Genomic DNA, 15638 nt, shown 5'->3' on the forward strand with positions numbered 1-15638 from the left:
TTCTTTTTGACATGTCAAATAGCAGGGGAGTGAATTCACATCAAATGATTTGGTAGCATAGCACCATCATGTGGTTAATTTTTGAATAACTCTTAGAAAAAATAAAAATAAAATTAGGAATACCTTGTTTTATATAACCAAGCATACACCTCAATTTATTGTTTAAAATATTCCTGTTTTTGTCAAACAAACATGAAAATTTCAAAGAGAAATACGTGGTGTTTTTTTCTGTAGATATTATGCTCCTGTTTTTGTAAATACTTATCTTCATCTTCTTTTTAAACATCTCACTTCCCTAGTCTCATCAACTCTCAACTAGCCCCCAAGTTGACATAACCAATGAACATTGTTTACTGCCTTGTAGACATTTCTAACTTGTGTGTGTTAGTCTTTTCACACTCAAAATGTCCAAAGCTGAATTCCTTGTCTTCTCCCAACCAAAGCGTGCCTGTTCACATTTTCTCCTTCCTGGATAAGGCCCTACATCCTCTCCAGTTCCTTAAAGCAGAAATCTAAGCTTATTCTTATGCTGCTTCCATTACCATGAACTCCCCTTTCCGAATAGGGCAGGAAGCCTGATCACTGATTCCTTCTGAACTTGGATTAAAATTTCCCTTTCTCCTCTTCATGGGTTGACCTACAACAATCCTTGTTACTCTTTTCCACCACTTCAAGGGCTATTTTCTGAGCCACACACCTTATGTTCATCCATTTACTTTATGAGTGAATGGTTGAAACCTACATCTGTTTATTTTACTTGCACTCCTAATCTGTTTCTGACTCCTATCACTAGTAAGATAAAGAGCAAATAGTATATTTTCTATTATCATCTTCTTCATACACACACACACACACACACACATACAGACACACACTCACACACACATTCACCTGCTACATTCCAACCACACCAAACTCATTGCAATTTCTATGGAAGATGCTGTGCTATTCTTCCTTGTGCATAGAAGGCACCACCCTACATGAGCATTTTATTAATTTTTTCCTGTTCTTTAACATGGCTGTTACTCATGTCCCTCACCAAAGAATTCCTTGAGTCCCTCAGGGAAAGTTGATCCCTCCTTACTTTCTTCCCCAAATGTTACCATTTCTGTCCAAGCACCTATGAGACTTAAAGGTACTCATATTCTAAATGCATCTGCTTCTTTCTACTATAGTTTAAGCCCCTAAAGACACTTTGCCATATCTATATCTGTGTCGCCATGATAAAGGAAATGCTTAAAATATACAGGGTGTTTAAATTTCTTTTTTAAAAAAATCATGTTGGTTTATTGTTTTAATTTCAGATGCAATACTTTTCTTAGTATTCACATACCATGCAGAGTTCAACATGTTTTTAAAGTATTTAGAAAAATATTGCTTTACTGATTATATAAATGAGAAATATGAAGTTCGTTGGAGAAAAGTAAATTTTTCAAGACTACACAACTTGCAGTAAATTATAGAACATATTTGAAAAGCATATACTTTCAACTATTGTGAAGAACAATATATATTAGAGGTAAAATGTGAGAATGGACATTCAAGAAGTTAAAAAGAATTCCCCCTCCCCCAATGGTCATAACTTACACTGCATGTGCCTATAAAACGTATATCTTGCTTAGGCATTAGTAACAGTTGATGAAATCTTTTCTTTCTTAGGGAAAATATCACCACAAGCCCTCAAATAAAAGCACTATATGTTCTTCCAATTCTTTTTTATTTTGTTTTATCTTAGTTACTGAATTTGTTCCAAAAATTATTGTCACTGAAATATGGCTTAGAAACGATGCCATGATTCTTAAGTTGATTCATTAAAATTATCAAAAATTTGCAATTCTGCACAAAAACCTAGAGTTGATAACTTGCCCACAGAAAAATTAAATTCATTTCTAGTAAATAGTTCTGTAAAAAATTTTTTACAGATAAGGTATATTAATTATATGTTTCTTCATTTTAATATTTTTACTTGACAGACACTTTTTGTCTGGTAATTCTATTGTTCTTTTAAATTTTTAGAAATGAAATACTGTTAAAATTTGTCAAAACTAAAATCTACATTTTAAAAATGGCCACATTTCACTGTTTCCCCTTTATGATAGGGGCATTCTCATCTGATAATGTGACAACTTTTCTCCATCAGATAACTGCTTGACATTTTTTGTATGTGTGACACTGAGTTGAATTTCTTCCTCAGTGATGACGGGATATACCAGACCCTCCCATAGCTCCCTCTCACATAAACACACACGCATTCTTCCCCATCTACCCCTGACACACACAATATAGATCTGTATTCCAAGTTTTGGATTTTTCCATAGCACTTATTACCACTTGGGATGCTACCATTTGCTTATTTATCTTATGTCCCATTACACTATTTTCCTCATAAATCTTACCACTAACTGAAAAGTATTATTTACTTATTATTCGTTCTGGCTCTCCCTCTCTCTCTAAAAAAAATTGACTTAATTTAACTCATGAACCAAGATATCCTCAATTCCTACTGTGACAAAATAAAATCTACTCAAATATTTAATTCAATTTATGCAGAATTAAATTGAATAAATCAATTAAAGAAGTAGGTACAGACATCATCTATGGATGATTTAATATGAGACTTGAGTAGTGGTAGAATTTTAGACTAATTTATTAGCTAATAGGAAAGTCTAGCAAGGAGTAAATGAATTGATTACTGTATTGTTAAAAAAATTAAGTTTGAGGAACTTGATTTTCCTTTAAAATGATGCTTGATCTGAAAGTCTTATCTTTATAGTTTAGCCTTGTATCATAAACCTCCCTTACAAGAGCTTGTTCCTAGTGTCTTTTTATCTTTGTTCAGCCTGGTATAAATCTGCTTTCTTGTTGCTTGTCTTGAAAAGCATCTTCTCTTTCAGATACATTTACAGCCTTCAGTTATCTGGGTTCACTGACAACTTTCCTTTCCATTCACTGTTAAGACCTATGATATGACTGAGAGAGTAGAGTCATTTCTAAAGGATACATTTTGTTAAGAGTGAGGACTCTACTGTGATGGTGAAAATGGTACATGTTAATCATAAAAAAATGAACCAGTAGAGAAGAGCAGAAAGTAAAGAGCCATGAAAGCACAAGCAGTTGTGGGTCAGAGCATAGTATATGTGAGCCTTCTCCTCAGGGTCTTCCAGGCTGAAATCAAGGTGTAGGCCGCTGCTGCGACTGATCTGAGGCACAGAGTTTTTTCCCAAGATTACTTGTTTTGGCAGAACTCATTTCTTTATGGCTTTATGACTGTGGGCCCTACTTTTTTGCTGACTGTTGGTCAAGATCCAGTCTCAGTTCCCAGAGGCACCCCAGGCACTTGTCAGGTGGGCTCCTATATCACAAATTTACTTCTTCAAGGCCAGGAGATCATCTGCAGTACCTCCTTCTACTAAGGCTCACATGATTACATCAGACCCTTCAAGCAAAATCTCCCTTGTGGTTAACTGAATGTTAAGTGATTAAAGACCCTGATTATATTTCAATCATTTATTTTTCCATAAAACTTAACAGATTCAGGGGGTGATACCCCATTCGGTTCAGAGGCCCGTCACACACTCAAGGGCAGCAAATTTTACAAGAGATTATAGAAGAGGTTATCTTGTCCTTGGGGGTGAGAATTTTGGGGGCACCTTGGGAATTCTGTCTACCAAAGCTACTTTTCAAATTCCTCAAAATATAACTCTAGCTATCCATTTTCACTCAACATTATCTGGAAACATGATGAGGCCTGGAAGAGCACAGGGAATTATTCTTTTGTATTTTATGCCAAAAATTGTTTATCCCTCTTTGAAATGAGAAAATATTTTGGTACTTTAATATTTTATGTAGTTTTTCATGACCTGGATCTCAGCAAAGTAAAAGCAGAGAAAGTGGCTAAAAACAAAGAATCAGAAAGATTATAGCTTGCCCAATTTTTTCCTTTTTTATTCTAATGAACAATTAAATATATCCTATTCCATTTCTTTTTTAAATTTATTCATTTATTTTTATTTATTTGGTTGTTCCAGGTCTTAGTTGTGGCTCGCCAGCTCCTTAGTTGCAGCAGGTGGGCTCCTTAGTTGCAGCATGCAAACTCTTAGTGGCAGCATGCATGTGATCTAGTTCCCTGACCAGGGATTGAACCTGGAACCCCTGCATTGGGAGCACAGAGTCTTAATCACTGCGCCACCAGGGAAGTCCCTCCATTTCTTCACAGTTTAGGTTTCTTACTGTACAACTCCCTACGATATTAATTGTTTCCTGAAAATTCTGGTTTCACTAACCTTCCTTTATCGAAACATCTTGAGGACAAAGGAACTACTCAACTAAATTCTATTTAATCAATCATTTTCTTACTTTTCTAGAAAGGTTCATAAAACTGAATGCACCCCAAGCAGTACCACAAAATTTTCTATTTATTGTGCGAGAGCTAAATTATTTCCACTTCATAATAATGGATTTCTGTTATGGAATATGATTCATTTCCCAACAATAATAAAAAATCCTGTTTTTTCTATACTTGTTTCAAATAAGAGGATTTTTGTTGATTACAAAGTTAGATGAATTTCATTCCTCAGTGCCACCCCACCCCACCTCCTTCACAAAGAGTGGTGGGTAGTCTGTCAGATGAGTCGTATAAAGTCAATTAGAGAGAGATTGGTGTTGATTTTTGTTTTTGCTCTTTCTGAGCTATCTGGTTTTATACAATGGCATTGCCTAAGGGCCAGGGTCACGAAGAGGTAAGGCCCTCTAGGATATTATTGTGGCATTTCTCCTACAATTTTCTTCAGTTGTTTGATCACTGCAGGAGATAAGTTTTCAGTCATAAAAGAATATCTGTATGTACAGATAGTTTCTTTCATCTCACTCTTTATCACCCTGCCCACTAAATATTTGTCTGCTGTGACAGGTCAGGAGTTCTTAAAAGGCATAGATTATGTCTAATCTCCTAAAACAAAATATAGGAAAGGTTTTGGAATTCTCCCTTCATTCCTGGGTTTGAAATGAACTCCAAAGTGGGAAGTCAAGTCCATCAGAGAGCAGTGACATGTTAATTAACTAGGTAAATAAAATTGAGATCTTGTCTAGAAAGAATTTGCCTAATCCTACAGACAATCAGAAGCATTCCGATGTCTAGGAGAAGTATAGAGGGAAAGGATGAACAATTGGTACTAATTTCTACATTTTAAGAGAAGTTAATTCTGGGCCAAAAAAGGGGGTAAGTATCAGTCAAGGCAGCTCAAATAGCCTTCTAGGCAAAAGGACCTGAGGTGATAAAATCAAAATCGTCTTACACTAGAAGTTAGGGGTAACTATGATAAAAAAATTGTATTGTTTAACATTCATCGAGATGGCATTTAGAGTTTACAAAACATGAAATATTTCTATATGTTCTTTAACTTAAACTAGCTTGTACAGCTTATAAATTATACATCACTCAGGTATCTCTTATGGCACCTGATTTCTCTTGAATACATCAAATGATGGGGGACTTACTACTTATTCAAACAACTCAGTCATTAAACAAGATGGCAAACCTTATTTATCTTTGCCTCATTCTGTCCTCCTGGAATGTATCCCAGATCTTACCATCATGTAGGCAATCAACACTTTTTAAAATTAATTGAGTTTTGAACGGTTTCGTTTGAGATTTCTTTTTTTAGCTTAAAGTAAATGAAAAGTCTTAGCAAGAAGAAGACAGAAATTGAAGAAAATCAGTATTCTATGTAAACAGGTATGAGCTGAATAAATAAAAATATAAAAACTAAAAGAAAGCATTGAGTCCAAGGCAAAGAACTACATGAATAAAAATTGGACGAATTAAACAAAATAAGGGGAATGATTACAGGGAAGATAAAGATGGATCCCCCTGAGTGAAAATTACTGTGAAAGAAACTTAATGTCAAGTCCAAGAAGTGTTACTGTTTGCTATAATAAACTTATAGATTTGTGAGTTTTTAAGGATTTCACAGTGATTTTCTTTCTTTTCTTTTCCCTTCTTCACTGGAAAAGCATAAAACAGCAATCTTGTCCTTAAAAGAGAGAAATATACCCACTTTATTTCCCTCAGGTGTACTGAGGCAAAAAAGAGATATGTTGACACAGCAATTAGCACATCATGGGAGTCATACCAGAGGGAATTAATTTAGAAAACAGAAACTTCTGAAGGTCCCAGAAAATCACTATGTTAATTAACTATGTTAATGTTAATTTCATGTCTTATTTTGTCATACGTGATTAGAAGTCATAGCCAGTGACCTTAAAGTTTTCATTTTAATAAAGCACTACAGCAACATCATATTTCTGTAATATAATATTTCCAGTTACTGGGAACATAAAACTAATATTCAGAAAAATGTAAATATAAGCAGTGTAAAGTGAAAAATCAACGATCAGTGACTCCAAGGACAAATTACATCCAAATATTTTGTCTCATGTTATTCTTTAATCCTATATATTCAAAGCCTTAATTCTTGGTCATATATCCTGATCATGCATTACCGTGCCTACTAATTCTATGTGTAATGCTGACATCACAAAGGACCAAAACTCTGGATATAGTCCTTGGCAGCAAAAATACCTAGACATTAAAAGTATTCAATAGAAAAGGATATTATTGTCAAAATAATAAAAACTGTCCAAGAAAAAAACATAGTTTGCTACACCAAAGTTTTAGCTGGAATCTAAAAGTATCATTTCAATTTTGTTGTATTTTTAATTACTGCTTAATTCCACCAGATGTCAGTACTGGATAAGAGCATCCTTAATAGGTACTTGATCTCCTGCAGTTGTAACCACTCACGTGAAAGGAATAAGCCCTATCTAGCACATATGTGTGCATATGTCATTTAAATGTATGCAGCTGATGACATGTACAAGTTACCCAGACACTTCTACAACTGGTCGACTCTTTTCTTAAACTGTTTAACTTGTACTTCCCTTACCCACTAATTATTAAAGGGAAATGACCATTTGATATTAACTTGCAAATTACTCTGTCCACCATCGTTGCCACATCCTATATGAATGTATCTCCTCACTTTTGATTTGTCCTCGCTACAGCCGTTGGATTTTGAAACAAAGAAGGCTTATACTTTTAAAGTAGAGGCCTCCAACCTGCACCTTGACCACCGGTTTCACTCTGCGGGCCCTTTTAAGGACACTGCCACAGTGAAGATCAGCGTGCTGGATGTGGGCGAGCCGCCGGTTTTCAGCAAGCCCCTCTACACCATGGAGGTTTACGAAGACACTCCAGTTGGGACCATCATTGGCGCCGTCACTGCCCAAGACCTCGATGTCGGCAGCAGTGCCGTAAGGTAAGAAAAAGAAATGTTTTCTTTTCTGTGTCAGAAAGAGAAAGAAAATAAAACAACACTCTGACCAGGCTTGCATGAATTATTTAGAGAATAGTGCTTGAAAATGGAATCACTTTACATAGTAAGTATAAGAATAGAAGAGAAAACATAGGATTTGAACAAAAACATCTGATATCAATCCCTGTAACAGGGTTTAGTAGTGACCTGATGTTGGGCTTGTCACTCATGCTGGTCAACCTCAATTTTTTTATCCACAAAAGGGATTTAATAGTAAGCCTAAAAGGATGATTCTCATGAATAATGATATTAAGATACTTTCACAGTGCCTGAAATATCATAGATATATAATGCATTTTTCAATTATTCTAAAATCTCTGTCTCTTACCCAAAGTTAGTGCTTGAAAAAGATTGTTTTACCATTTTAAATTTGCAGCTCATTTTTTCACTGTGGCAGTTGTATATGCTGATGGAAGCACAATTAGAGTCAGTCTTAAGGTAAGAGGCATTGTGGAGTTGCTCAAAGCCCAGACTTCGCAAGGAGCTCCTTACTGGCATAAGGCTGCTTGGTAGTGAGTCAACAAAGCAATCGATGGAATAAGAAAGAGTAAGAAAATGCCGCCCCCCATAAATGTCACTTGCATTGCTGAAACATGGTGGAATTCCCTTTTCCTCCCTTATAAATCGATCCTACAACGTATTTTGAGACTTGTTCTGATTCAACTTTGCTTCCTCTGTATGCTTAATCCCTTCCAGGTGCCCACGTGCCTACAAGAACGGGGTGGGGGGGAGGAAGAAATGAACATACGTACAAAACAGGAACAGACTCACAGACTTTGCAGTTGCCGATAGGGAGGGGGTGTAGGGGAGGGAAGGACTGGGATTTGGAATTAGCAGGTGCAAACTAAAAGGAGAGAGAGAGAGAAAAACGTGATTTGTTCCAAATCTTCTAACTCTAAAGGGTTAGAGGGATGCAAAATCCAAACCAAAGAACACATTAAGTAGGTTTTTAAAGCAAAACACCACTCTGTCGACATAGGAAAAATACATAGACATACATCTCACAAGATTTTAAGCCAAGGGGTAATTAATGGTTAAAAAAAAAAAAAAAAGCATCCTTTCAGTGGTATTCTCAACACATTAATAGCATAGAGAAAAATTTCAGGATATGGCTTGAGAGCATGAAAGCTCTGCTCTTTGTATTTGTCTGAATCCACCCTCCAAAGTCACCTGGACACTTTCCTTCTTGAAGCATGTCTGTGATCAAGAGAGAACTAAAAAAGCACATTTGTCTTGGGAAAGGGAAGAAAAAGAGCAATTATTGAGTGCCCCTACACGTCAGGTTGAATGCTGGCTCATTTCCTCATTGGGTTCAAGTTGTTCTACATGCTCATATTACAGCATGATCCACTGTCAGTTAAACTCCAGAGAAGTCTATTTATTACCAGTGTTCACAGGGGCATTCTCAAGAATCTGCTATGTTAGTAGTTGCTATACATTAATCTGTCATCATTCATCAATCTTGTTCCTGAATACCCTGAGTGTGCTGTTGGTCATTGTGAAAGTGGAAAATGCCTGCTGAGTGGATTCATAAGTAATTTCAAGAATGTAAACAGAATGGAAGAAATATTGAAGGCTGTAAAAATGTAATAAAAAGGTAAATAAACATGGATTGAAATTCTCTACAGTTCAATAGATGAGAATTGTGGGACATAGTGGGACACAATATCTTAGGGAACATGCTAAGTTGTTTAATTTACTATATGTACTATTTTTTATTTTGCTTTATTTTATTTTATTTTATTTTTTGACTGCATTGGGTCTTCATTGCTGCGCGTGGGCTTTCCCTAGTTGTGGCGAGCAGGGACTACTCTTCGTTGCGGTGTGCGGGCTTCTCATTGCAGTGGCTTCTCTTGTTGCGAAGCCCGGGCTCTAGGCATGCGGGCTGCAGTAATTGTGGCTTCCGGGCTCTAGAGTACAGGCTCAGTAGTTGTGGCATGGGGGCTCAGTAGTTGTGACTCATGGATTCTAGAGCACAGGCTCAGTAGTTGTGGCTCACGGGCTTAGTTGCTCTGCTGCATGTGGGATCTTCTTGGACCAGGGCTCAAACTTGTGCCCCCTGCACTGGCAGGTGGATTCTTAACCACCAGGGAAGTCCATATGTTCTATTTTGAATACTGATAATAGCAAGACGAGGTCGAGATATGAATAAAATATTATTTTAATGAAATACTTTAAAACCAAAATATCAGAGAGTTGACAAGTAAAAAATACCACCCAGTAAAGGTAAGGTGAGAATTACAAACTTCTAAATATAAGAAAATGATTAGATCAAGACCCTGGTGTGAAGAATAAAAGAAGACTACATTTTAGAGAAATTGTCCAGGTACAAGCCTATTTTCTTTACCTGTTTGTTTGTTTGTTTTTGATGTCACAGAAACTAGTGTCTGAAAGTGCTACTTTATGTGAAATGAAATAGTATCCCCACTCTTTTTTCTAATGGGCAGCAGCCTGACTCACTGAAGGTGCAGACAGAGATGGATTTAATTGATCCCCGTGAGGGGTTGTCAAAAGACAGAGGAGCTTTTGAATCAACATGAAAGTTGTCTTACTTTCATGTTCTTGGAGTAAACAATAAACTTGAATCATGTCAGTTGAGGAATGTGGGGTATGGATCATCTCTTCTTGGTCTGAAAGCATGTTTGATCACTTAAGAATGATAGTAAAAATATGTTATAAAAAATAAGTATCAAAATGACAAGTTACTTGGCATGTGTAGGTATGCTCTGTTTGTTTTGTCTTCCTTTGCTTTACTGCATTTACTGCTCTGCATTACCCTTTTCATAGGATTATTGTGGAAGGTATTAATTTAAGATTAGGTTATTCCACACCACTGGGTATTTTATAAATATTATTACTTCATCATCACTGAGCACAGCAAAGAGGCAGAAAGCAATGACATTAACCAGGGATTGCAAAACCTTAGAAGAAAGGTTCAGTTAGGTGTAATGCCCCCAAATATACCATATCCTGTCCCCTCTTGTCGTGAGCTTAATTTCTAGTTATTGTTTCCTTTGCGTTTCTAGGCTTTGCCTTTAGATGAACTGATTTCCTGTTTCTAATATTCTATATCCTTTGACACTCTTATTATATAGTTCATGGGAATGATTTCTAGTGAGTCCAATAGGAGTGTAATGAGTGTACCTACCATTAGTGAGGTGGGGCAGTCTCTTAAGAAATGAAATTTAAAACGGGTGACTATTCAGTTACATCAGAAATTAATATTTGTTTTGGATATAAGTGATTTAAGTTACAGAGAGATTTCAGTGGATAATTCTGCTCAGTATGTGCTATTTTTCTTTTGTTCCAAACATTAAAAAATCTAAGTTATCCTATGAATGAATTTCAAAATAAAATTTAATCAAAGTATTTTTCTGTATAAAATGAGAAAATGGACAATTCCATTCTAAACCTACTCCATGTAAGATGGGTTGGATAAGAGACTGATAATGTAAACTAAAATCTATTTTATGTATATAAACGTCCATGTGTAAATTATTATAGTATTTAGTAGAACAATTGAATGGTTTATTTTTCAAGTTACCTCCTTTTGTTTGATATGTCCAACCAAAACCCATCGCGTAAAATCAAGTAGTGAAATTGATTAATAAATAGAAAACCATTATCAATTATCATAAGTAAAAAGTAATACATAAAATAATTAATAACTGGTTGTTAAAACATAAATGTCTAAATGAGTCCCACTTAAAATTATCTTATATTCCATATCTGGTCTGTTCCATGCACTTTTGGAAACATTTTTGTATCACTTGAAATTGAGTTTTTCATTGTGGATTAGGAGGCTATCAGAGTAGCTGATTTTCATTTGAGGGCCCTTTCCAATACACCAGAAATCTTATTTTGTGGACAAAAACCTAAGCTCAAATACAAAACAAGCTTAGAGAATGAGAAGAAACAGAGGCCCCATTTATCAAGTGATATCCTAGAGCAACATATATAATTTACTTTAAATATTAATTAAATGAAATGGTAAAAACTTGAAAACTTGCTCGCTTTCTATTTTTCTCTTATTTAACAAGATTTTTGTAAGAATTAAATGAGGTATTGGTATAAAATATTTTATTTTTAAAATTTTTTATAGATTGTATATTTTTTAGATAAGATTATGTTCACAGCAAAATTGAGAGAAGATACAGAGATTTCTCATATGCCCGTTGCCACCACACATACATAGCCTCCCCCTTTAGCAGCATCCCCCCACTGGAGGGATACATTTATTGCAGTGATGAACCTACATTCACATCATAATCATTCAAAGTCTATAGTTAACTTTAGGATTCACTCCTGGTGTTATGCAGTCTGTGAATATATTTATTATGACACGTATCCATCATTGTAATATCATACAGAGTATTTTCACCACCTTAAAAATCCTCTGAGCTCTGTTTATCCCTCCCCACACCAATTCCTGACCTTTTCACTGTCTCCATAGTTTAGCCTTTATACAGCGTCATATAGTTGGAGTCATACAGTATTTTCAGATTGGCATTTTTCTCTTACTATTTACATAAAGCTTTCTCCATATCTTGTCATAGTTTGATAGCTTATTTCTTTTTAGTGCTAAAATGTATTCTGTTGTCAGCATGTACCACAGTTTATTTATCCACTCACCTACTGAACATCTTGAGTGTTCTTTAAGTCCTAGGAATTACTAATAAAGCTGCATAAATAGCCATCTACAGGTTTTTAACCTGGACATAAATTGTCAGCTCCTGTGTGTCAATACCAAGGAGTGCAATTACTGGATCAGATGGCAAGAGTATGTTGAGATTTGTAAGAGACCACCAAACTATCTTCCAAGGTGGCTGTGTCATTTTGCACTCCCACCATCAATGAATGAGAGCACCTGTTGCTTCACATCCTTGACAGCATTTGTTGTTGCTGGTGTTCTGGATTTTGGCCTTTCTATTAAGTGTGTAGTGGTACCTTATTGTTGTTTCAATTTGCATTTCCCAGATAACATATGATGTGGAACATCTTTTCATGTGCTTATTTGCCATTTGTATCAATATATCTTCTTTGGTAAGATGTTTGTTAAGGTCTTCCACCCGTTTTTAATTGGGTTGTTCATTTTCATATTGCTCAGTTTTAAGAATGCTATTTTTTTCCAGTGCATACAAATAAGCAACAAAAGGTTTGCCTTTCTTTCATATTCTCAACTACAGATACAATCTCATTGTAAAAGAGAGATTATGATGGATGCATTTCTTGTTAAGAGTATGTATGAAGCTTATACATACTCAATTGTCTCACTGAGTCTAACTTGTGCTGAGTTTCTGGACAATGGTTACCTGTGGATGACAAGGAGAGATTACAGATATGCAAACCTGAAATATTATAAAACTCAGGACTAGAATTAAGAAATATGAAAATGAAGGTCATCAAAACTCCACTTTTCTCTTTACCTTTGTTCGCAGAATTAAATTCCGTCCAATTAAAACAGTATCTTACCCTCTATTTCATGGCCTTCATCCTAGACTTCTGCCATTTTAGGTGGCAAAACCACATGCATCTTCATTGCTATTCTAACTCACTTCTCTTTCTTCTTATCAGTGTTGTCTTTTACACATCTTTCATATTCACTAAAGACACTATATAACTCTATCAAGGTATTTGTCATTTTTAGCTTATTACATAAATATATATTTACTTTTTTAACCACCATCTTCAAAACGCAGAAAATGAAGGGGTGCTGGAGAGTTAAGAATATTTCCTTGTTCTTTCAAATACTATATGCAAAATTAATTTATTTTAAAATTTTCTTGATGTATTTATACTAATATATAAAGCAACTGGTTATGAAATGTAGAATGTTTATGTATGTATTCAAGTTCAAAAAATAATTCTCTCTCTCTTGAGTCCTAAACACTAAGTGTAGCACAGTTGTGAAAAAGTCAACTAGGGCAAACTCCCCACATGTTAACATGTTTAGCTACTACTGCAATGTCTAAATTCCACACTCCTTTTAATTTTTTTCCTGTAGTTTCTTTGAAATATTTTATAATATAAGTTTCTATCTGCTTTTCTTTCTTGTCTACCATTTGTACACAATATCTCTATTCTTTTATTTTACATTTTTTGCATTTTTTATCTACTTATGTTCTCTATACATTTTCAAATAATCTAAAAATTTACAATATTTCTTTCAGTGGTATTTATTCCTAGCTGTTGTTAAATGCCAGTGGTTTCTCCACTTAGAATTAATTAACTAACTCATGAAAGATAGTTTCTGATAAAGAGACGAACATGCTTTTTGTAAGGTGAGCTTTAAAAATGCTTTCTTATGTAGAGTCCAGTTACTTGTTTGGTATAACTCTAATTACTCATTCATATTCTAGTTTCTATTATTTAACAGAGAGCAAAATAATTTATTCTTATGGCTTGTTCTCTTAAAAAAATACTGAAAGTTCTGATAGCAATTGGGAAAAAACATTTTACCCATAAGGTTATATATGTATTAAGATAAAATTGTTAATCCTTTTTGAGTACTGCTTACCTTATCTCTTTCAGTTAGCATTCACATTGTGAATATTTGCAAGAGACACATCTGGTAGAGGACTTTTCTCCAAAATATACATTCTTAAAAGTCTAAGATGAAGGAGATGAAATAGAGGATGAGAAACTATTTTAATTGGAGGGAATAGAATTGTGGCACAAAGGTAAAGAAAAAAGTTGAGATTTGGTAAACCTCATTTTCAGATTTTTTTTAATGCTAGTTCTGAGTTGTTTAATATCAATGACTTGATTTGCATACCTGTAATCTCTCCTTAATCTTCCTGCTTAACCATTGCCCAGAAACTCAGCAGAAGCCACTTCCAGTGAAACAATTGACGATATGTAAGCTTCCTACAGGTGCTTATCAAATTATTCATCCATCAGAATCTCCTTCTTACAATGGGATTGTATTTGCAGTTGAACAATATTAAAGAAAGGAAGTACTTTTACTGGTATACTCTGCTTATTTTGTTTGCACTGGAGAAAAGAGCATTCCCTGTACATTTATACCAACTGAATGTTTAAGAGTAATTCATTTGAGAAGTTGTTGATGGAGAATTTAACTTAATTGTGGAGAATGAGAAATTCCTTTGTGAATAAACTTATTTTGTTTTCTCCTTCGAATGATGTATTCATTGATGATCAACATAAGAGGAGCTATTGCAAGGAACATGTACCAAGATGAACAAGTTTACTCTTGTTTGCTTCAGTGGCAATTAACTAACAGCATATAGTGACATTGTAATAACTTATTTGTATGTGTCTTTGAGCTGAGCCCTTTGGTCACAGTTCTTTAAACATCACAGCTATTATTTTACAGCGGTATAAACTGAGGCCCAGGAAGACCCAATCATGTCTTCAGTAAAGATGGAAAAATAATTTGAACATAAGCAGCCAGATTCTAAAGGTCAAAATACTAATTGCTGTACTGCTAAAGGTTAATCTAAATATTTATCTGGGTTTTTGAGTTGCTTTGTAATTCTAGGATTGTTGAAAATACAAATAAATTTCATAGTTTTTAGTAGCTTCTAAAACAAAATAGAAATTCAGAACAAGTCAGTAAAAAATGTACAATATTTGATTCTTTAAGATATAACTATGGGCCTTATTATATACCTGTAAGAATTCTATACACTTACATAGGTCTCCCTGGTTTAAACCTTACAATAACTTTAAATCTGAAAAATGTTTAATTCAACTATGAGAAAATTGACATTGCTCAGGCTGGAAATATAGAAACAAAATATACCGTTCTTTTGTTGACATTTTTTGTACATATGGAAAAAAATCTTATTACTTATTACCTTTCATTTTTCTAGACAACTACAAAGTCCTTATACGATTTAGACATAACTAAGAATTTATTGACAAAATCCAGTGGATTTGTGATACAGATCTACAGCTCTAATTTTTATGAGGATTGGATCTTGGTAGCCAATGATGAATTTGCTTTTATTTTAAGATATTTTATAGTATTCTAATGATACAGTGGCTGCGTGTCCAGATATTAGGATGGTGAACTGTTTTTGAGGCTATCTTGTTATGCTTCACATAGCTCCTAAGAATGAAGGAATGTCCAAGTCTGTGATCTTTATTACTGACTTAAATGTTTTGGGTTTACATTTTACCTGCTAGAGGTTAAGTTTCTTTGCTTTCTTTCAAAGTGCTGAGTGCTCTATGTAAGTGCAAATTTCATAGCTGTTTCCCTTCTCTCTATAATTTATATACATGCTCTTAGAGAATAGCCCT

General features: G+C 34.7%; 1 protein-coding gene across 2 annotated transcripts in view; it reads left to right on the forward strand.

Annotated features, from left to right (window-relative positions):
- Positions 1–15638, forward strand: part of CDH12 (cadherin 12) — a 416625-nt gene that overhangs the window by 365031 nt on the left and 35956 nt on the right. For both annotated transcript variants that reach the window (XM_032626909.1, XM_032626910.1), the window contains one exon: positions 7063–7316. In XM_032626909.1, coding sequence (XP_032482800.1) covers positions 7063–7316 — 254 coding nt within the window. The remainder of the gene's footprint in view (positions 1–7062; positions 7317–15638) is intronic.

The sequence above is a fragment of the Phocoena sinus genome, chromosome 3, assembly GCF_008692025.1.
Source record: "Phocoena sinus isolate mPhoSin1 chromosome 3, mPhoSin1.pri, whole genome shotgun sequence".
Taxonomy (NCBI): Eukaryota; Metazoa; Chordata; class Mammalia; order Artiodactyla; family Phocoenidae; genus Phocoena; species Phocoena sinus.